This window comes from Serpula lacrymans, assembly GCF_000218685.1.
Source record: "Serpula lacrymans var. lacrymans S7.9 unplaced genomic scaffold SERLAscaffold_1, whole genome shotgun sequence".
Lineage (NCBI taxonomy): Eukaryota > Fungi > Basidiomycota > Agaricomycetes > Boletales > Serpulaceae > Serpula > Serpula lacrymans.
In genome coordinates this window covers 2,915,014-2,937,347 of record NW_006763290.1, presented here as the reverse complement: position 1 = coordinate 2,937,347, position 22,334 = coordinate 2,915,014, and the positions used below count along the sequence as shown (strand labels likewise).

At 42.8% G+C, this 22,334-nt stretch overlaps 5 protein-coding genes across 5 annotated transcripts; 3 read left to right on the top strand and 2 right to left on the bottom strand.

The window, feature by feature from the left end:
- Positions 1-741: 741 nt before the first annotated feature.
- SERLADRAFT_344412 (uncharacterized protein) lies at positions 742-1,011 on the bottom strand (the record flags this gene model as incomplete). The annotated part of the gene is made up of 1 exon (XM_007312447.1): positions 742-1,011. The coding sequence occupies one exon, from the start codon at positions 1,009-1,011 to the stop codon at positions 742-744; it is 270 nt and encodes an 89-aa protein (XP_007312509.1).
- A 5,400-nt stretch (positions 1,012-6,411) lies between these two features.
- On the top strand, positions 6,412-6,810 carry SERLADRAFT_432204 (uncharacterized protein; the record flags this gene model as incomplete). Its single annotated transcript, XM_007312446.1, has 1 exon — positions 6,412-6,810. The coding sequence occupies one exon, from the start codon at positions 6,412-6,414 to the stop codon at positions 6,808-6,810; it is 399 nt and encodes a 132-aa protein (XP_007312508.1).
- Positions 6,811-8,220: 1,410 nt separating this feature from the next.
- Positions 8,221-8,517, top strand: SERLADRAFT_345203 (uncharacterized protein; the record flags this gene model as incomplete). The annotated part of the gene is made up of 1 exon (XM_007312445.1): positions 8,221-8,517. A coding segment is annotated over one exon (297 nt), but the record flags the coding sequence as incomplete, so codon positions are not given.
- Positions 8,518-12,640: 4,123 nt separating this feature from the next.
- Positions 12,641-14,082, top strand: SERLADRAFT_404712 (uncharacterized protein; the record flags this gene model as incomplete). The annotated part of the gene is made up of 6 exons (XM_007312444.1): positions 12,641-12,769; positions 12,824-12,844; positions 13,151-13,415; positions 13,452-13,519; positions 13,650-13,687; positions 13,767-14,082. 6 exons carry the CDS (start codon positions 12,641-12,643, stop codon positions 14,080-14,082), a joined length of 837 nt encoding a protein of 278 aa, XP_007312506.1.
- Positions 14,083-17,812: 3,730 nt separating this feature from the next.
- SERLADRAFT_345207 (uncharacterized protein) lies at positions 17,813-18,472 on the bottom strand (the record flags this gene model as incomplete). The annotated part of the gene is made up of 1 exon (XM_007312443.1): positions 17,813-18,472. A coding segment is annotated over one exon (660 nt), but the record flags the coding sequence as incomplete, so codon positions are not given.
- Positions 18,473-22,334: the final 3,862 nt, after the last annotated feature.

Sequence of the window (22,334 nt, the reverse complement as noted above, 5' to 3'; positions counted from 1 at the left end):
AGGTCTAATGTAACCTTTCCTTAACTTTTTGTCTATGAAACTAAAAACTCCATCTCTTTCTGGAGCAGAGAGGGGAATTATGTGTCCTTTTTGTGGTTTGAAGGTGTCCTTCAAGTTTATCAAAAGGTCCCAAAGCTTAGCCTCTGGGAGCATTCTGATTTATCTTTTGAAAAGACTTTCCAGAAGTCATGGTATTCTGGAGGTACCAGCCTCTTAATCTCTTCCTCGGGTTTGACCTTATCATTGTTATTGTCAACCTTATCTAAAGATCTGAGTTTGGCATAAACATATGTTAGTTTTGGTGATTCTGCACCTTTGTGCTATCTACACATCTTTATCTATTCCTCTACCATCCAGTATTGATTGTGTTCTCTATGATCCTGCCTCTGTGGCTGCTTTGTTCACCTTTGTTTACAAAACTTTGGACAGTACTGCAGAGTCCAATGTCTTCTATTCTCTAGTTAATCACATTAGACTCTATTTTCCAATCCTTGATTGCTCTCAGCAAGTGGCTAGACAGTTCCTTTAAGTCTTGTTCTTAATAATATGACCAGCACTTATCCTTTCATCACGCTCAGTTTGACGGACATGATTTGGTTTACCTAAGTCATTACACTCCTGAGGGCAATGAGACAATGTGACAACACCTATCTGCCAGTTGATCTCAGGATTGTGTTTAAATAGCCAGGTCCAGCCTAAGATGAATTAAAACTTCCCTAGTTGGGTAGCTTCAGTGGTGACTCATTCCCTGTGTCCTTGGTACTTAATGACAAAAGAACATTTGTGCATAATGCAGCCACCCGCATTAAGTGTACCATCAACATTATAGACGGGAATAGACATATCTAATTTTACAAAGGGGAGTCCATTCAGCTCCTCCCAGAGCTGATCTATAAAGATACCATTAGCACCTGAATCCAGTAGTGCACTTGTTGGGTGTACTGTGCCTTGGGCCAAGTCTTCAACACCAAGGTCTAAACAGATATTTTTTTGGAATAAATGTGTGCACATCAACACATGCTTTCGGCTTTCAGTAGAAAGTGGCCCCGGAGAAGAAGAAGAAGAAGAAATATTGGAAGAAACATGTTTTTCTATTTTGGGATTTTCTATATTTTTATTTTTATTTTTACCAGAATCAAGCACCCTAGTATTTGTCTCACAAGGGCCATACTCCTGGGGAGACGCTAGGCACACCAATTAAAAACAAAAAATTAGACAATTAGCTCAATATTCTGGCCGGTTCAACTATTTTGGATTGGCCAGCACCTTTTTGTGTCAAAGGAGTTAGGGCCTTTCTAGGCTTAGGCAACTTCTACCAAAGAATTGTTGAAAACTTTGCAAAGATAATATGACCATTGAACAATCTCACACAAAATGACCTTGTTTGACATTGGGGTGCCAGGGAACAAGAAGCTTTTGATAAGCTTAAACAGGCATTTACAGCAGCGCCCATATTAGCATTTCCAGAATTAGACAAAGAGTTCCAGCTAGAAACCGGCTCTTCTGATTTTGCTACTGGGGCTGTTCTATCAGTTAAATGCCGTGATGACCTTTGGAGGCCTTGTGCCTATTTATCACATAGTTTGTCGCCACCAGAGTGCAACTATCAAATTTATGACAAAAAAATGCTGTCTATCATTTGAGCTTCAGAGCACTGGCAGCACTACTTCAAAGGTGCTAGACACTAATTTGATATCTGGACTGATCATAAAAATCTGGAGTATTTGATGAGGGCTCAGGACTTGAAACAAAGAAAGGCCCGCTATGCGGTATACTTGTGTAGGTTTAATTATAAATTAATTCATAAACCTGATACTTCTATGGGAAAAGCGGATGCTTTGTCTAGAAGAGAGGATCATGAAAAAGTGGTAGTAGTAGTATGTGCTGATGGGGAGTGGCATTATGATAGTCTAAAAATGAGAGAGAAAAGGGTGGAAAATGAGGAAATTATGTATGAATGGTCTGAAGGATGAAGGATAATATGGTATCATTAGTAGGTATGTATGTGGTAAATATACAGAGGTCCAGGGGTGTGGGAAATAAATGCAGGTTCACTGTAGCAAAGTGGGTCTGGGTCCTATTTTTGCATAGGTGGCTGTGTGGTGGTTGTAGTGGGGTGACATGTTTGGGTGCACTCAACCCCTCTGCTTGCTTGCCTTCTGCCTCCTTCCCCTTTTGTTGTTTATCCACTTTTGCAGGGTATATGTGATGGGTGGTGGTTGGAGGCAGTGGCGGCGGAAGTGGTGGGACTTGTGACAAGGTCCTTGCCCCGTTGCACTGGCTTTTTGCTCTCTCTTCCTTGTTCCTCTCTCCTTTTGCCCCTTCACCTAGTGTTTCCTCCTATTGTCATTGTGTGTCTGCATTTGCAGTGTGTACATGGGGGGTTATTGTTGCACGCAGTGGTGGTGATAGTGGTAGGAAGATAGAGTGGGGTAGGGCCATGACATCAGTGTTGACATCTTGCTAGCCCTCCGTCTTGCATTTGCATTAGCGGTGTGGGCATGGAATGTAGTGTTGCTGCGCTGGTGTGAGATGTGGGTGGGTGATGGGGCTGAGGTGGTCGTTGATGGTGTCAAGAGCAAGGCCTTCCTGCTCTTGCTCTTGTCTTGTCTCATTCTCTCAAATGCCAGCATGATGCCTTGCCTTTATTCTTTGCTTCTGATATTGCAGATCCACAGTGCCCTTGTATAAGTAATACTAAAGAATCATGTATTTATAATATGACCTTATTTGATATCTGTAAATTTGGGTTTTCTGTAGCATTTGCCATTTGTTATTCTTCAGCCCAACAAAATACCTGTCAAATGTGATGCTCCTCACCCATGCCCTCAATATGCACCTTGGCTGTACAAAAAGCTGTGCTGGGTACCACAAGGGTAAATTGATCCCAACCCAGCAGGATGGCAACTTGGAGAAGCAAGGATTACTATGGGGATGTGGATATGGATAATAATTTCCCAGTTGCCTCTGGACCACAGGATATTAGGTTCTTTCTATTTGCATCAGAAACAAACTGGCGACTTGACTATTTGGCAATCCAAGGTAGAATAGGTCACAAATCTTCTGACCATTTCTTAGCTATTCTAGGTGTATGTCTTTATTCTATTCACTTGCTTGATCTCCTTAAAGCAGCCATTGTTCCCCCACCCCATTGTACTCCAAACTCTAATCATTCTGAAGGTCACGGTTCTGACAACTACATAGCAAAAGAGTTTTTCCTGATGGGTATACTGGGTCTTCTTCAAAGTGGAGTGATACATACTCCATAAAGTTTCAAAACTTGGTCTGGTCCCCATTGAACATGGGAGGGTTTTCTAGGGCACTCCTAATCCTTCCTCTCTATTGTCTCTCTAAACTAGTGTGGCAACACCAACAAGATACAATCTTAGGGCACTGGAGCACAGCAACAACAACAATTCAATGGTAGGAAAGGAAGTGTACAACTCATTAAGAGAAGGAGGTTGTCTTCACTAATGCTGGTATACATTAGGAGAGGACTTGCTGAGTCCTTCCCCATGTATTGCTCAGATATATATACTACAATACATGAGGTATTGTACAGTCGTAAATAAAGGTTAAAGTCTTGATGTCCACCTTATCTGCTAAGTCCTGGCACTTGTTTTTTCAGAGTTGTAGGTGGACCTTGATGCAGGGATCAGGAGCCTGCATTCTGTTTGACAACACATTCAAAGCTGCAGGTAAGGCCACAGTGGCTGACAAGCAAAAGGTGAGGACAAGATTTATAAAGGGAGGAAACCCACCACAATAAATGAGGACAATGGAATATTGTGCCAGGTAAGTGTTAGTTTGATGATACCAGTCCTTTTGCTAATGTGCGACTGAGTAAAAACTTTGCCAAACTCAAGCAAATGCCAAAATAGAGGAACTACTTGATGGTTTGAAGTGTTTCTACCAAGAATTGAATCAACCTTTTCTGACAATAATTATAGTTGGCAACTATTGTCATGTATATAGTGCAGTCAAGAAAATCAACACCAGACACGCAAGTTTGCCAGGACATATTTCACTTCATTATAAGGTGAGCACAACTCAGCTTTAAATCAGTTTGTACCGGCTCACACTCACATTTTCTGTAGATATCTTGCTGCTATCATCAATAGGACCAAGGATTCTCAGTGCTTGGCTGTGGCTCACAGTGTTAGTGAAGCCATTCTGATTTTGCCAAATATTAATCAAAGGATGAGCAAGAGGTCCGTATTCAATCACTGTTTGTAATAATACCCAAAGTTTGTTGACTCTGATGTACACAGTAACTCAGGGGAGTGGTGATGATAGGGAATATAGAGTTGGTAGACTCAAGGTAGTAGGAACAAGTTTGTTATTATTATACAACAGAAGGACTCACTGAGGAGCCTCTATTTATTGAAAGGGTATATATACCTAAATACATATGGTACTGTACAGTTAACATAAATAAAGGTAAATAATTTATAGTATTCCATTGTATTCTATATGATATTATCATTGGATTTAGCCATGTGACCTCACATAGGCACCTGATCACAGGGAGTGCATAAAAGCAAAGTGGACCAGCCGGGGATTGAACCCAGGACCTCTGCTTATATATGGTGGTGCTCTGACTAACTGAGCTACCAGCCCTTGTAATAATTTCAACTTATAATGTATGTCATCTAACAAGGCTAACAGGCTTTGACCTTCACTATTCCAACAGTTATAGCATATGACTGGTCATGTGGTGAGTCTAGACACCGGTTAGTTTTAATATCTAGAGATAAAAGAACCTCAGTTAATGATGAGCCAGCATTATTGATCTTTTGTAAGTACCTAGGGACAAAAGAACTACATACCTACCAGGTATAGATCATAATTTGATTCCCATTTTTCCTGTTCCTACAAGATTCATGTACAAACCCAAAAGATCCAAAGAGTGTACAACATGTGCTAATGCATCGAGAACTTATTAAAAACAAAGCTTAAAGGAAGTGTCTAGCCACTTTCTGAGAGCAATTAGGGACTAGAAACTAGAGTCTGATGTAAGTAACTTTATTATTAGAGAGTATGAGAGGTATACAGTACTGAGAGTCCAATGTAAGTAAGTCTTTGAAAAGTAGTAAGGGCTGTGGGGAATGATAAATCATTCAAAACCACATCACAATATATACTCATGGAAGACCTGTTGATATGCCATACAACTGTTTATCCAAGATGAAGGTGCTCTGAGTCATAAATGGTGAATTCCTACTGGTGCCGATGCACTGGGTCAGGGCAAGGTTCAAATTAGCTGGTGGTTATCTTCTCAAAAATGCAGGTTGGTCAGCCGGATGCACGCCATAATTTGGAAGAACACTTACATTGTACACTGTGACAGTGTAACTCTACATCTCCTGCATTCAAGTTAATCTGTTTTCAACCTGCATTAGATTCTACTAGCATGTGCCAGCTTTGTTCAGTTGTATTAGATACATCAGGAAAAAGCCTTTTGCTATATAGCAGAGGGGTTTATATATACGTGCAAATAATGACTATTATAGCACCTATAGCACTTATAGCACTATAAGAGCAACTATAGTATGATTATAGTGACTATAGTATTATATGAGCAATAAGAGCAATGGGAGCAACAAAAGCAATAATAGTATTATAGACGCAAAATTTAAAATGCTATACATCAGAAAAAACACTTTGGCTATATAGCAGAGGCAATACTATCTATGCTATTATAGCTCTTATAGTACTATAGCATCAGAAAAAACACTTTGGTAATATAGCAGAGGCTATTTATACTATTAATACTATTATAGCTCTAATAGTACTATATAGCAGAGACATTACTATAAATACTACTATAGCTCTCATAGTACTATAAGTTTGAGCACACATAGCACTAGTATAATGTTATATAGCTAGCTAAGGCATTATAATAGCTCTTATAGCTCTAATAGCCTATATAGCTGTTAATACCATAGTACATATTTATAGCAATGCTGTATCCAAGTATATATTATGACAATGTGTAAAAAAAAATGACGAGTCCATAGAAGGTCAATATATTACACATGTATAGTATATTTTGTAAGCCTTTATGGTGTAGTAGATAAATATGTGGTATGTGGCTGTAGATTTATTGGTCAGCAAAAAAGCGGACCAACAGGTTGAGAGTTCAAACCTTGTGTGTGTGATTATTTTTTTAAATCAGCCACAAACTCTATCATAGCTTATATAGTTAGCCATATGCTATAAGTGCTATAAGTGCCCAGAACCAGAAAAGTCTGAGTCCAGATCAGAAAGTTTCTGGGTTATGCCTGGTGAATCTCTTGTAGTAGTAAACTTGGAAGGACTGCCAGTGGTAGTCCAAAGAATTCAGCATCCTTTCATCAAACAACAGAACTTAGTGCACCAACCATTTGCGCATTCTGCCTTGGAACAGACATGCACAATGTCCGCAAATGTAACAAAACCACCTGCTGGGATGGTTCACCAGCACATTGCTCCAGAGGAGAAAAAGGTCTTCTCCAAGGACCAACCGGACACATCATATGCATCAACTGGCAACATCCAGTCAGATTCAAAATTACCAATCACAATTGGCGTCATGAATGCTCGGCTCCAAATATCATGGAGCTCACTAATGCCCTTGCCAACAGAAAAACAAAGGCGCTAACACCATATAAACCAGATACATGGTGTACCATCCTAAACGACACAGGACCCCACCAAAGCACACCCAAGACGGCCTACATTGGTGGATACAACAACTTGCCAACAAAATGCATTGCCATTGGCATCACCATCAGAAACTGCTGGCACACTTGGCAACTCAATCCATGATGGCAATCAGACAGTTGAAACATTGGAAGGGCCGAAGCCATCACTTTTGAACTTCTCATTATATTTCTCCTACCAACAATCCCTCAAAGAGCACATATCTGCATCAAAGGTGACAACATTGGCATTATACAAGGATGGTGGAAGGGATCAAACCACAGTACTTCCATCAATAACATACTTTGCCACATACATATCCTCGCCACATCCCACCAATGCACTATACACACAACACATGTCCTTTACAAAAACAATGCAGCCGATCCCCCATCAAAAGGCATTTTTGCCTCCCCCAACCTCTCGCTTCCCCCCATCCACATCCCGACTCCAATCAATTGACTTGTTCAAGACTATCCTGGATTCCTTCAAAGAGGCCCTCCCCTTTGATGTCTCTCCTTTAACCCTTTGTTCCCTCCCACCTTCTAACATAACCACCACACTCTCCTCAAAAATGACTTCAACACCACACCTCATCCGCCCACCCGCTCTGAACAGACCACCACAACTACTTCTCATCACCCGACAACCCACATCAACCCCAAGCAACCTACCTACAAACAACGACTCCTTTGATTCCAAACCCACCATACTCCATCCACCTTGCCCAGCCTGAGATTGACTCCGACTATAGCGACCGACACGATCATGTTCAATCAATTTGAACACCCCCTCAGGCCTATCCAACTCTGACCTCAATCAAACTGAAGCTGTCTTGCATAGCGCCTGGGCGGCATCAATGCAAGAAACATATGGCTCAGGACTCCTTATTTTTTACACTTTTTGTGACATGAGGAACATACCCAAAAATGAATACACCCCAGCTTATCCACAGCTCATGTTGGCTTTGATTTCTAGCATGGCTGGAGTATATATTCAAACAAAACCATAAACAATTATGTAGCAGGAATTTGAGCCTGGCACATACTGCATAGACTGCCATGGTTCATTAACAAACACAAGCCCGCTTCACTAATGGCAGCAGCCCTTGCCCTTAAACCACCCACCACCAAATGGCCATCTTGCCAACTGTTCACTATCAAAACCATCACCACCACCAGACAACAATAAGACATGTCTGTGCCTCTAAGCATAGTTGTCTATGCATGTTTGACTACCACCGTCTTCACAGCGGTGCGACTAGGGGAATTCATTGTCCCCAATCTCCAGTCCTTCAACTCACAAATGCACCCTACTCGAGCTGGTGTATGCATAGACACCAACAAAAATGGTCTAGAGTCCACAGTGTTTAAAATACCACAAACAAAATCTTCACCCATTGGCAAAGAAGTATCTTGGTCCACACAAAGTGGCCCCGCTGATCCCGCAGCGGCTTAGAGTCTACATATCCAAGACAACAAACCCCCACCAGACGCTCACATCTTCTCTTATCAACAATCAAAAGGTCAAACTTCTGGCTTTCATCCCCTCACTCGCTCCACATTCATAACCACCATCAACAAGGCCATGTGTGCAGTGGGTATTGAACCACTACCTGGCCATGGCATCTGCATAGGGGCCACACTGGAATACCTGCTACATGGTGTTCCCTTTGCAGTTATGAGGGTCAAACACCACTGGGCCAGCGATACATTCACAGCATATTTACGGAAGCATGCACAAATACTAGTGCCTTACATGCAAGCGACACCTGAAACACACAGCCCTCATCAGACATACGGTGGACCTTCCACCAATAAGATAATGAATTAGTAAGTCATCAAAATCATTACATATTCTCCTAGCCCCAGGGAATGTTACAATTGATGTGACCATTTACTTTATTTTACATTTTCAACTTTTCATAGTCACATGACCAAGTGATGTGACACAACACCTGACCAGTGTCTAGACTTGGCATGTGACCGGTCACATGCTAGACATTGGACTTTAAACTCTATTTACAACTGTACAGTACCTCATGTATTTTAGTATATATACAGGAGCAATACATGGGGAAGGACTCAGCGAGTCCTCCTGTTGTCTACCAACAACTAACTTGTTGAATCCTAATGGGTAACCACTTCCACCTCTTCCTCTTCTTTTGAGTGTTGTTTTCATTGTGCTCCAGTGCCCCAAGACTGTGTCTTGTTGGTGTTGTCACAGGGAAACCATCTTTGCTGCTTGTGTTGACATCTTCCTCCTACCATGAGAGGGTTCACAGCTCACTTTCTTTTCCCCAGATTCACGGTTCTGGGGGCTGTAGCCCTCACCCATAATACAGTAATACCACACACATAACATAATATAGCTTACAACTTCTACATTACATATTTGTCTCACATTTTGGTCAATCTTTGTTAGCGCATATCAAAGATCTCTCATCTTCCCTTCTCACAGCAAGCATAACCAACTTTTGTCACACCCAAAATCAATGAAAAAGTCTGAAAGTAGTTAAAATGTTTAATTGCATTTTGGACCTACAAGACTTTATCAGAATAATGTATTTTTGTTAACATATTTCTACGTATCCACACAAAAATATAGTATTTATGGGGTGTCAACAAAAAGACATCATTTTGTAGGTCCAAAATGCAATCAAATATTTCAGCTACTTTCAGACTTTTCCATCAATTATGAGTATGACAAAAGTTGGTTATGCTTGCTGTGTCTACTATGTGTAATGTTCTGTGTGACTGTTACATCTTTTTTCATATAACAATGCCTGGCCCTCCCTCCATTCATCCAAGAGATGACCAGGAGGTGGTAGAGCTATTATATGGTAGAGCTATTATATCAGACTCCTGTCAGTAGTTGAAGCAATGAACAAAATATACCCCCCCCATATGACAAAATTGTCTCGACTGATGCCTGGACGCAGGCATGAATCAGTTTTAAGCGTTGACCAAGACAGATTGGTTAAACAAGCGGAACATCTACTCACTGAAGAACAACTTCTTGCCATCCTCAAAAGGCGGTGTGATCAGACTGAATTAGACCCTGAGGATGGCTCTGATTGGGACAAATGGCCTTCAAGTGCAAAGGAAAAGAAACCAAAATTCTGGCTGAATCTGGGATTGACATTGCAGAACAACGGTCAGCACTGAATACGTGGAAGAAAGCACAATAATGGGCTCACCAAGATAATCACAGACCGTCTGCTAGGAAAACAAATGTCAGAACAACCAATAATATAAGAGTACCCAGGGATGAAGATATAGCAGAATCCTATGATACTCAAGTGAAAGGAAAACGTTGGCAGCTTAAAAAGCTGAACATTCAATTGAAAAAAGAGAAAAGCAATATGGACAAGTAAGACTATCTGTACCTATATTGGAAAACCACAACCCCATGGAATCAATGATCAACAAAATGATCCATCCTCAGAAAGGACTTGCAAAGCCAAGGATGCCTCACACATTGAACCCTATTAATCAAATCCCTGCTGGAAGCTACATTGGAAGATCATTACACTGACTCCAGAAACAAACAGGCCCCTCAGATTCTGATGACCCGTCAAGTGGATCAGACTCAAGCTCAAGTTCTGAGTTGAGCGGCTGGCACTCAAAAAACAGGTTCTCAGACTTATCATTAGGAGTTAAAAATAGGAAGTGCCAGCGAACACATAAAAAAAAACCCAAGAGGCAGATCTTGAAACCCACAGAGCCCTCTCCATATGACGGACATCCTGACTCAAGAGAATTCCATTGGTTTGTGACTGCTGCAACTGCATATGTTAAAGAAGGCCAAGTACCCCGGGCTAATAGAGTCTACCGTCTTTCTGTGTTCCTAAAAAGCAAAGTGTTTGAGTTTTATGTGCAAGAAGTGGCTGATAATCCGTTCAAATGGGACTTTCAGAGATTTTTGGTGGGGATGTTTAATCACTGCTTCCCTGTAAACTTTAGATTACAACGACTCCAAGAACCCTTTCCATGTTGACTCTGGGTGTCATACATGAAGTGTACCATCAAATAGTTTGAGAATTGCACTTAGCTTTGGTGGTGTTATAAATAGTACATACTCTTGGCTATAAAATTGCCCCATATGTCACGTGATTTGGTTCACACACTATAGAGATATGGCTGATTTAAAACAGAAACACCATGGAAAGGGTTTTTTCACTTTTGAATTAATGACTAGAACCTTAGTTAAAACATTGAATATTTGCCATTATGTGTCGGTACAAACAAAGATATATATACAAATAGTATGTCTGAGCTTAAAATAGTTCACACACTTCTGATTCTCAACCACCATCATGGTCAAATCTCTCCCTTTTACTTAAAAAAGCTCTATCATTTTATTGCTTGATGCTGGCTACTCTGGTGAAGCCATTGCCAAGCAGACTGGTGTTATCCTGTTTACTATATCCAAACTTCACTCCAAAGAGTGTTCTACCCTGCCTAAAGCTATTAGAGGTCATCCTTCCAAGCTTTCACCTACCAATATCTGACATGCTCAACATTTTATTACCTCTGGCAAAGCTGAAAATCTGTTAAAGTGACCAAAGCCCTTACCAGCATCATCAACCAGCCCCTTTCATCCAATACTGTTTGTCTTCATTTGAAGAAATCTAGTATGAAGGATGTGGTGAAGTCCAAACACCCTCTTCTCCCTATTAGGCATCACAAAGCTTGTTTGGATTTTGCCTATGCTCACAAGGATTGGACTCTGGAGGACTGGAAAAGAGTAATATAATATGTTGAGACTAAAATCAATCTTCTAGGGTCAGATAGACACAAATGGACATGGAAAAGGGCAGGTAAGGGGCATAGTGATAGACCGGTAGATGGAACCCTGAAGTTTGGAGGAGGTTCCTTAATGATGTGATGCTGTATGACTTGGAAAGCAGTTGGATTTGCTACCAAGATTGATGGTAGGATAGATGGGGACCTTTACCTTCAATTTTTTAAGGATAAGCTCCAGAAAACCCTAGAGTATTATATTCTCAATCCTTCTAAAAGTATCTTTCAGCAGGATAATGACCCCAAGCATACCTGCAGGAAGGTCAAGGACTGGCTAGAGGAACAAGCATTCAACACTATGGTTTGCCTTCACAGTCTCCTGACCTAAATCCTTCTGGATATCTCAAGAAGAGGCTTGCAGGGTATAAAAAACCCCCCCAATATGATTCATGAATTGTGGGAAAGGACTTAAGTGGAGTAGGAGAAGATACCAGTTAAGGAGTGTCAGAAATTAATTGAAAGTATGCCTAGAAAGATTCAGGCAGTGTTTAGGGCAAAAGAAGGCTATACCAAGTACTGATAATAACCAAATACCCTTTTCAATTCAAAGGTGATCTGGTTATGGACTGGCTTGAATGGTGACCTGCAAAAGGGGCTCTGGACCAAAGAATTGCATTCGGAAATGTTGTCTTTGGCCAAAATTCAAGGCAGAACTACTGGAAATTGCCAATGCGGCGGGTGAAGCAGGTGCTTATAGGGCCAACCAAAAAGCAAGGAAAGATAAAGTTAGTGAGACTCAGAGTTTTGGAAACTCTTCTGGCCAAATGGGTCAGATGAATAATTCCAAAGTCAGGAACCCGGCTCACCAACAAAGTCGGTTTGAGGAAGTAGGACCTTGAAATAGAAAAAACACGTAGCTATCCCCAACCACTGGTGCAAAGAAAAACTATAAAAAAAGTTGACTCCAAAGGAACAAGACAAAATGAAAAGCAAAGGACTGTGTTTTATCTACCAGTCACCAAAGCACTTCAGTTGAAACTGTCCAGAAAACAGATACATCACCTCAAATATAAAAGACAGACCCCCAGGGGTTCCGGCCTTTGGTGGCACTATAGAAACAGTAGATGTAATAAACCCAAAGGATTTGAGGATGGCCACAAAAACAAGTGAAACATTGGAAGCTGTACAACTAGGGATGTTATTAGTTGACCATGATGGGGAATAGAACAATGCACAAAGTGCCATGGAAGATCCCTTCCTGTATGCAATTTCCTCTTTGCTCAACAGGGGGACTCCCTATCCTGGTGATTCAACAACAGACTGGGAAGGGCCTTACTCAGGTGGGCACTTCAACTGAACGAGTCTCAGATACTGAATATGTCATTATGGACAAGTATTGGCCTGTAACCGACTGGGTAAGAATTCCCACTAGCTTGTTGAACCCGTTATTTGACCTGGTCTGATGGTATATCAAACAAAGTGCCAAACACCTTGAATGGACAAAATGGGAATGGCAAAACTATGCCTTCTTTCCAAGCACCCTCATGTGGATGTGTGACCTGCTGGAAAGTTGGGTCACTTGCTTTCTGAATGAATGAGCTTTGTACTTCACAGGCAATATGAACTATGTCCTTCAGATGGACAGATTCACTCTAAGCACTCAAATTGTCGATGAGATTCCTTCCTGGTACATTATTAATGATAAAAACTTACTTTTTCAGACCTGGATATTGCGGTCCCAGTTGTTTAACACCAAATTCGATATTGTAAACTGGTACAATAGAACTGCTGAGCGCAGTCTTCAGAATTTGTGCAACAAGCTTCTTACTGGAGCAGATGAGACAGCAGTTTTAGACTGGCTGTACCAAGAGCCCTACAGTCCCAAAAACAGTGCCATCCTTGAAATGGTGGCAGACTTGACTAGACATTATCCTGATGCCCAATTTGAGGAAGTAGGATCTCAAGCTGTTGCAATAGAACTCCATGGTTAGCAGATCCCCTCAGGAACATACCGTGCATTAGAATGTAACACAGCAATAATCAAAGACTACAAAAGGACATTACCCCAACCAATACTGGTCACAGTCCTGGTAAATCAACAACCAGTACGGGCTCTAGTTGATTCTGGATCTTGAGCAGATTTCATATTGTCGACTCTGGCCGCTCAGTTGAAAGACCCTCTGTCAAAACTTGCTAAGCCTCTACCCATTCAATTGGCAGTTCAAGGATGCCACTCAAATGTTAGCTTTGGGATGCAAGTCAGCTTGGAATATCAAAACATAAGAGAGGAACAGTATTTTTATATCATAAACCTCCAAATATACGACCTAATACTAGGAATTCCACTCCTGTTCCAACACCAGGTGCTAATTGGACTCAACCCTTGCTGGATGTAATTGGTAGTGCAATGAAAGGCAATGAATGCTCTCATCTAGAGTCACATGCAGCTGGAATATTTGAGGACCATCTAGAGAAAGTTAGAACACAGTTGAGACAATACACACAGCCACTTTGTGCAAAAGCCAGTGAAACTGGATTGCCTCCTCTACGAGATATCAATCATACAATACCTCTCATTGATGAAACAAAAATCTACGCTTGGCGACCATTCCGTTGTTTAGAACCATTACGGGCTAAATGGTCAGAGAAATGAGCAGTCTATTTGGGATCAGGAAGATGGCAAGTTACTAGCCAAGGTAATACAGTGCCTATGCTTTTAATCAGGAAGCCAGGGACAGATAAACTATGCACTGTAATAGACTTGCACGCAAGGAATAAAAATGTTGTAAAAGTGTCTTCACCGTTGCCAAGCATGGATGGTATTTTGCACCCACCAAGTGGCTCAGAAGCCATATCGCTGCATCATAGACAGATAGGATGCCTACGAACAATACAAATTGTACCGGAGTACATTGATAGATTTATGTATTAAGAACAAAGCTTGAAGGAAGTGTCTAGCCACTTGCTGAGAGCAATCAGGGACTGGAACTAGAGTCCAATGTGAGTAACTGTATTATTAGAGAGTATGACAGGTATACAGTACCTAGAGTCCAATGTGAGTAACTAGAGAATAGGAAGCATTGGACTCTGCAATACTGTCCGAAGTTTTGTAAACAAAGGTAAACAAAGCAGCCACAAAGGCGAAATAATAGAGAACACAATCAATAGTGAATGATAGAAGAATAGATAGAGAAAGGAATGAAAATATATAGGTAGCACAAAGGTGCAGAATCACCAAAACTAACACTCCCCCCTGATGCTGCACCTCCCAAGCATCAGCTCCCCCCTGATCTATTAAGTCCCATCATCTTCCTGAACACTTCCACTTTAGGCTTGGCAAGAGCCTTGGTCAACAAGTCTGCAGGCATTTCAGCAGTGGGAACAAAGGTAGGAGCAATCTGCCCAGAGTCAACAACATCTCTCAACCAATGCCATCGCAGATCAAGGTGTTTCATCCGACCATGGTGCTCAGGGTTCTTGGATACAGAGATGGCAGATTGGTTGTCAATATGAAGGGTGGAAGGAGAGGTGATAGGATAGCCCATTTCCTTCAACAAATTTCGCATCCAGCAAATCTCTTTGCCAGCCTCAACAGCAGCAATATATTCTGCTTCAGTGGTGGACAGAGCAACAATGTTCTGAAGCTTGGAGCTCCAGGAGACAGCACCAGATCCCATCTTGACAATATAGGCACCAGTAGAATGACCAGAGTCCTTGTCACCACCATGATCAGCATCAGAGAAAGTGGTGAAGAGTTCAGTGGAATTGGGATTAGGACCAAGGACAAGGGAATGATCAAGGGTGCCTTGCAAGTAGCGGAACAAGTGCTTGACAGCGCTCCAGTGAGTAAGACCAGGATTAGAGTTATATCTGGCAAGGACTCCAACAGTGTAGGCAATGTCAGGACGAGTGGTAGTGGCCAGATACATCAGAGCACCAACAGCAGCAAGGTAGGGAATGTCCTTCATCAAAGCAGCATCACTGGATGTTTTAGGAGACATGTCCTTAGTGAGGCGCAAACCAGGATCCATGGGAGTGGACACAGGCTTGCAGTCCTTCATGCCAAAGCGCTCCAGAATGTCCAGAGTGTACTGATGTTGGGAGAGGGAGATGGTGCAATTACTTAGGTCTCTAGTGATGGAAATGCCAAGTAGGTAAGAAGTAGGGCCAAGATCACGAAGCTTAAAGTGCAGGGAGAGGTCCTTGACAGCTTGGTCAAGTGCAGAAGTAGAAGTGGATGCCAGTGTCATGTCATCAACAAAGACAGGCAGGATAATGCGCACATCAGCTCTGTTAAAGACATAGATGGCAGAGTCTGAATAAGTACGCTTTAATCCGAGTTTTTCAAGCACAGTGTGCATCTTCTGGTTCCACATTCTGCCTCCCTGCTTTGTCCCATAGATGGCCTTGTCCAACTGGCAAACAAGATTGCGAGGACCCTGATGGAATCCCTCTGGCTGATGCATGTAGACCTTGACATCCATGACTCCATTCAGGAATGCATGGGAAATGTCAATGGAGCACAAATGGAGGTTGTGGATGGCTGCAACGGCAAGGACAACTCTGATGGATGATATGCGGACAGTAGGTGCAAATATTTCGAGGAAATCAAAGCCAGGGCGCTGGTTATAACCTTTGGCCACATATCTGGCCTTGTAGCGCTCAACGGTGCCATCTGAGTTGCGCTTGATCTTGAAGACCCACTTGCCACCAATAGCCTTGACTCCAGGAGGTAGTTCCACTAGTGACCAAGTACCATTGCGCTCATGATCTTGAAGCTCTTCCATGGCTGCCTCTCTCCATTTATCTGCATCAGGACGCTTCATTGCATCTGCAAATGACCTAGGCTCAGCAGAGTCTCCAAAGTGTGCTACTTCATCATCAACTGCCTCAGAATCACTGTCATCACTCTCAATGGCAGGAGTAGGTTGTCTGTGTTGAAGCCACCATGGTCTAGGTGGTCTCCTAGCCCTTACAGGGCGTCTTAGTGCAATAGGCAAGTCAGGAGAAGGTGAGCGATGAGGAGGGTGATTTGGAAGCTCAGGAGGTTGATTCACAGGTGGTTTTGCATCAAGGTCCAAATGAGGCCCATTGTCAGGCAATGGCTGAGGCTGCTGAAGTGCAGCTGGTGGGCCCATATCTCCCCCTGGACCTGGTGCAGGGACATCCTCAATCAGGCCCAATGGCATGGATAGCAAAGGTGGAGTGGGAGGTGGAGGCGGGACATTGTCAGAAGACCTCTTCAAGCCAGGGAAGTAGCGCTCATCAAAATCAGCTCTCTCAGAGATAACAGTGTGCTTGGTGGTAGGATTGTAGAATTTCCATCCCTTGTATCCCTCAGGGTAACCAATGAACACACATTTCTCCATATGAGAGCCAAAGACGCCTCTTTTGTCCTTTTGCACATGCACATAGGCAGTGCAGCCCCAAATGCGAAGGTGAGACATGTCAGGCTTGCGTCCATACCACAACTCAAATGGAGTGGCATGGGCCACTGCATCAGTGGGACACCTGTTCCAGACATGCACCAAAGCGGACAGACATTCACCCCAGAAGCTGTTAGGCAATGCAGACTCTGATAACATGGCAGTGATACGCTCAGTCAGAAGTCTGTTTGCTCGCTCTGCCACACCATTCTGCTGAGGACGATTCCTGGTGGTATGCTGTCTGACAATCCCATGGTCATCTGTGAATTGCTCAAATTCCTTGGACATGTACTCTCCCCCTTTGTCATCGCGCAGAGCCTTGATTTTACGCTCCAATTGAGTCTCAGCATAAGCCTTGAATCTCTTGAAAGCATCAAAGACATCTGACTTGGCCTTGAGAGGCACAACAACACGGAATTGACTGTGATCGTCAATGAAGGTGACCCAGTAGCGATAACCAGAGAATGTGGGGGAAGAGACTTGGTGTACATCAAAATGGATGAGGTCCAAAGGATGAGCAGAGCAAGTATCAGATGAGGGGAATGGATTGGCATGCATCTTGCCAGACAAGCACGGTTCACAGACAGGATCAGGAGCAGCCTTGGATTCCAGTGTAAGCCCAGTGACCAGATCTCTCTGTATCAGTCTCTTGACATCAGCATGATGGTGGTGAGCCAATCTGCGATGCCAGAGCATCAAATCAAGTGGTATAGTCGCAGTAAAATGTCCCAATTCAACACAAGCAGCAGTAGATCCATCAAGGAATGCTGCATTGTTGTCATTGATAGTTGCAGTGAACAAGAGAGTGTTGTCACGCATAAAGGACATGGAATGAGATGAAATAGTGACATTGAAACCACTTTGACGAGTTAAATACAAGACTGAGAGGAGATTATTTCGAAGATCTGGTACATGGAGCACTCTAGAGAATTCCACAGCCCTAGCCACTTTGCCATTCATCACAGGATTAAACACCACAGTACCAACACCAGCTGAATAGACAACAGTGTGATCAGCCAGCTTGATTGGCACACGATATGGGGTATAGTGGTGCATCCAATGACGATGAGGTGTCATATGAGAAGTGGCGCCTGTGTCTGCATTCCAATCAATGTCAGCATCAAGTTGGAGAGGGAAATGAGGATCAGAGGGATGAATGGAACGAAGACTTGCATTCCCAGCTGATTCAGTGACCACAGTAGATGAATTGGCATTGTTGGGCGAAGATTTGGGCTGCTGAGAGGTATTCTGAGAGTTGTTGGAGCCTGCCTGAGCCTTATTGCCACGCTTGTAGCGATTCTTAGCACCTTCCACTGCCTGTTGGTGACTAGCAATGTATCTGTGGCATTTGTCTTGGGTATGACCAAGTAAACCACAGAAATCACACTGAACGCGAGTAGAGGTGGTGGATTGGTTGCAATGATGGCAGTTAGGATGGGTGCAGGTGCTATTGGCAGTGGTAGACGAAGAATGCAAGGCAGAATTGACTTCAGCACGACGACGGCAATTGACCTCTTCAGCAAGGAAAGCATCCCTGAGCTGGGTCTTGTCCAAGGTGCCCAGAAGTAGTAGAGATGAAGTGAAGTGGGCATATTGATCAGGAAGTGCCCTAATCATGGCCATGCATGTCAATTCATCGTCTAATTCAGACAATGAGAAGCCAGTAGGACGAAGATTTTGAATCTGATGCATGCCTTCGTCAATTCTGGTCATGAGAGACTGCAGGGACTCGTCCTCCTTCTTTCTGATAGAGAAGAAGTCGTCATAGGCATTAAATCTCGTCCCAGGCTTCTTAGAGACGTGCACAATTGCCAGTTTCTCCCAGATCTTGACAGGATCATCAATGATGCCATCAAGATGGATGCGCTGCTCTTTGGTGACATTGAGATATAATGCACCAGCAGCCTTTTCAGCTCTCAACTCCCATTTCTCTATTGCTTCAGCGTCAGTCCCAGGACACTTTTCAGCGCCAGAGACGAGCCTCCACAGTCCCTTGGTCATCAACCAAGCTTGCATTTCACCACTCCACTGGGGGTAGTTAGTGCCAGACAAGGGATGGAACTTGGGATCAGAGTCAGACATGATGGGTGTTGTATAAGACAATAGAGCAATGATAAATGATGTAGGAGACGGCTATAGGCGATGGAATAGTGGCAAAGACAATGGGCAACAGTAGGAGGCGAGCAGATAAGATGGTGAGGCGGTAGAGAGAGGATATGGAGAGGGTCAGAAAGCGCAAGGATAGGTCCAAATAGGGTCCAAAAAGCGTCCAAAAGCGATCCAGGAGGGTGCTAAGGCTTCCTAGTGCTGCTACAGGGTTACGCCTGTGTTCCCCTTTCAATTCCACACTGATATTAACAGAGAAATCGCCTCGAGACAGTGTTGGTTAATAGGGCTTGTATATGAGTCAACAAAGTGACTTAAGCTCCCCAAACACCGCAGACTGAGAGAGGCTCTAGGCAACAGCAAACTGAGGCAATGCAGGCGAGCTTCACAGTCTATAGGCTTGTTCTATCTGATAATGGACAGAGCAGAGAAGATTGGAGCTTTATGCACACACCAGATATGCCAAAAAGCGAAAAATAGGGCAAAAAGTCGAAATTGATGCAGAGACAGATAAGATGGATGGATTGCCACCAAATCAGAGGTATAGGGAACATTTTTATAGAGTAATAGATGGCCCAAATATCACAAGAAGTGAAGCACAGGATGTGGAGATATGCAATAGGAGTCCAATAGGGGTGAAAGTGCCAAAAATGCGAACTTCACAGAGGATGATGGAGTGGATGGATTGCCCCCAAATTGACGGTGTAAAGTGCAATAGTATAGGGTAGTAGATGGCTCAAATAAGGCCAAGATCCGAACACAGGATGTGGAGATATGGAATAGGGGGCCAAAAGGTGATCAAATGATGATGAAGGCTCACAGAAAGATCCAGCTCAAATCCAACCGCTCTGACAGGTCTCCTAGGGTTATTTAGGCCGTAGAAGACGATGGTAGAAGTTACAGGGTGATCAGATAAGGATTGGGCGAGATATGGTGCAGATAAGACCAAAAAAAAAGCGTCCGAAATGGGGGTAACTTGCAACAAGGAGTTGTTGTTGGAGATCAAGATGAGATCAGAGTAATCTGAGGTGATGGATGAGATAATAAGAGTCCCAGAAGACAATGGTTACGATGGATAAGCAGTAGGATGCTTGGATGGTGAGATATGAGGTCAGGAAGATGGCTAGAGCACAGGGCTCATAACCTATTAAGAACAAAGCTTGAAGGAAGTGTCTAGCCACTTGCTGAGAGCAATCAGGGACTGGAACTAGAGTCCAATGTGAGTAACTAGAGAATAGGAAGCATTGGACTCTGCAATACTGTCCGAAGTTTTGTAAACAAAGGTAAACAAAGCAGCCACAAAGGCGAAATAATAGAGAACACAATCAATAGTGAATGATAGAAGAATAGATAGAGAAAGGAATGAAAATATATAGGTAGCACAAAGGTGCAGAATCACCAAAACTAACACCATGGTGGCTACACCTGATGGGAACATGGCTAGCCTGGTCATTCAAATTGGGGACTGTAATGCTCTGGCTACATACCAAGCACTTATGAATCATATCTTTGGAAAATATATGAGTTTTCATGAATATTTACTTGGATTATATCATCATCTATTTGGATACTCTAAAAGACCATGAAAAACATGTCATTTTAGTATTGGACATCCTACAGCAACAGAAACTGTACCTTGGCAAAAAGGAACTACACTTCCTCTGTAAAGAAATGAAGGTGTTAGAACATATAGTCAATGACTCAGGAATTCAAATGGACCCACATAAAGTTGATTCAGTACTAAAATGGAAGGTATCTACCAACTGCAATTTATTGCATGGATTCCTGGGATCAGTTGGCTATCTGGCTGAAGACATTTATGGAGTACAAATACCAATGGGGGTTTTATTGGTGGTATCAGGGGATACTGCTCCATTCTGGTGTACATTCACCGAGCAACAAGCTTTTGAACTAGTAAAATCCTATGTCACTGTCTGCCAGAAGCACTGTAGAGTACCATTGAAGTACGGACCACAGGAGAACCCCATTTGGATGATGACTGATGATTGCTTGAAAGGGGTGTTAGACAATGAAAGACTTGGCGCAATGTATCTATCACAGCCTTCTATTCTGCCAAACTAAGCGCAACACAATAAAACTAGTGCACAAAAATGAACTTCTTGCAGGTGTTGAAACCATGCTGCGGTTCTGGGACATCCTTCAAGGGGCCCCTTTTACATGGTTGACTGACCACAAAGGATTGATTCATGTACTAAACCAGAAGAACTTGTCAGGAAGACAGGCCCAATGGATAAAAAGAATTGGGGAATTTGACTTTACAGTGGAATATGTCCCTGGTGGACATAATATATCACCAGACACCTTGTCAAGGCTCTACTCCTTTGATGTGCCTGGGACCAGACAAGCACATAGTGAATATACGGTATTTGATGAGAACAGGTAAAACCCTAACAGAGGCCCAACAGTGAAGAGTATGCCAGTCTTGGTCGGATTGGAAGTGATGGCAGTTACTACACGGACCAAAGCCCGTTCTATGGCAGAAACAGAGCTGGACCAATTGCCAAAAAAAAAGCACCCAGCAAGTTACAAATACTCAACTAGGTAACGACTTAGCAACCACAGCATCCCAAAGTGGCTTCCAAATTCACAAAACGAATGAAGCATAAATTTGTGCTCAAGGGACCTAAGCCCTGAATGGAAAGGGGAGGCAGCGGAGCAATCCCTGAGACGCCAGAAGCAGTACATCAGAAAGGAATGGAGAGTGTACCTGAGGAAACACTTCCGGACCATCCCTTTAATGTACAAATCCTGCCTTTGCTAGCGGAAGAAGATGCATTAATCTGCAAAATAAGGAATAAGTATCACTTGGACAGATTCTATAAGCAGATCTTAGACACCTAATAACTACAAGAACTTTGTATATGACAAGGGCTTCATCCATCCAAAAAACAAGACTCAATTGGTCTTATGCATACCACGGATCCTTATAAATGGAAGAAGTGTTATGACACACAATTTCTGGACCTTTAAATTTCATTCTCCACTTTAACTTTCTCACACACTGTGCCATGTGGCACTTTCTATTTTGTTCAAACTCCACTTTCTTGTGCTGCACTGCTTTTCTTTATTCTTAGCTACAAGTCTCTCATGCAGTGGAGCTGGTCACATGGGCTGTGCCCTTTGTCATCATCAGCCACTGCCTTATCAACTGTATAGTACAACATGTACAAACAAATCCGTAGTAGTGTATAAACCCTAATAGATCCAGGAGACTCCTCAGTGAGTCCTCCTGTTGTTTACTCACAACTAACTTGGTCCTATTCTAAGGGGTTTACCCACTCCTCACTCTATCCTCTATGGCTTGTTGTCGTGTGCGCCAGAGTATAAAAACTATGGTTATAACACCTTCATA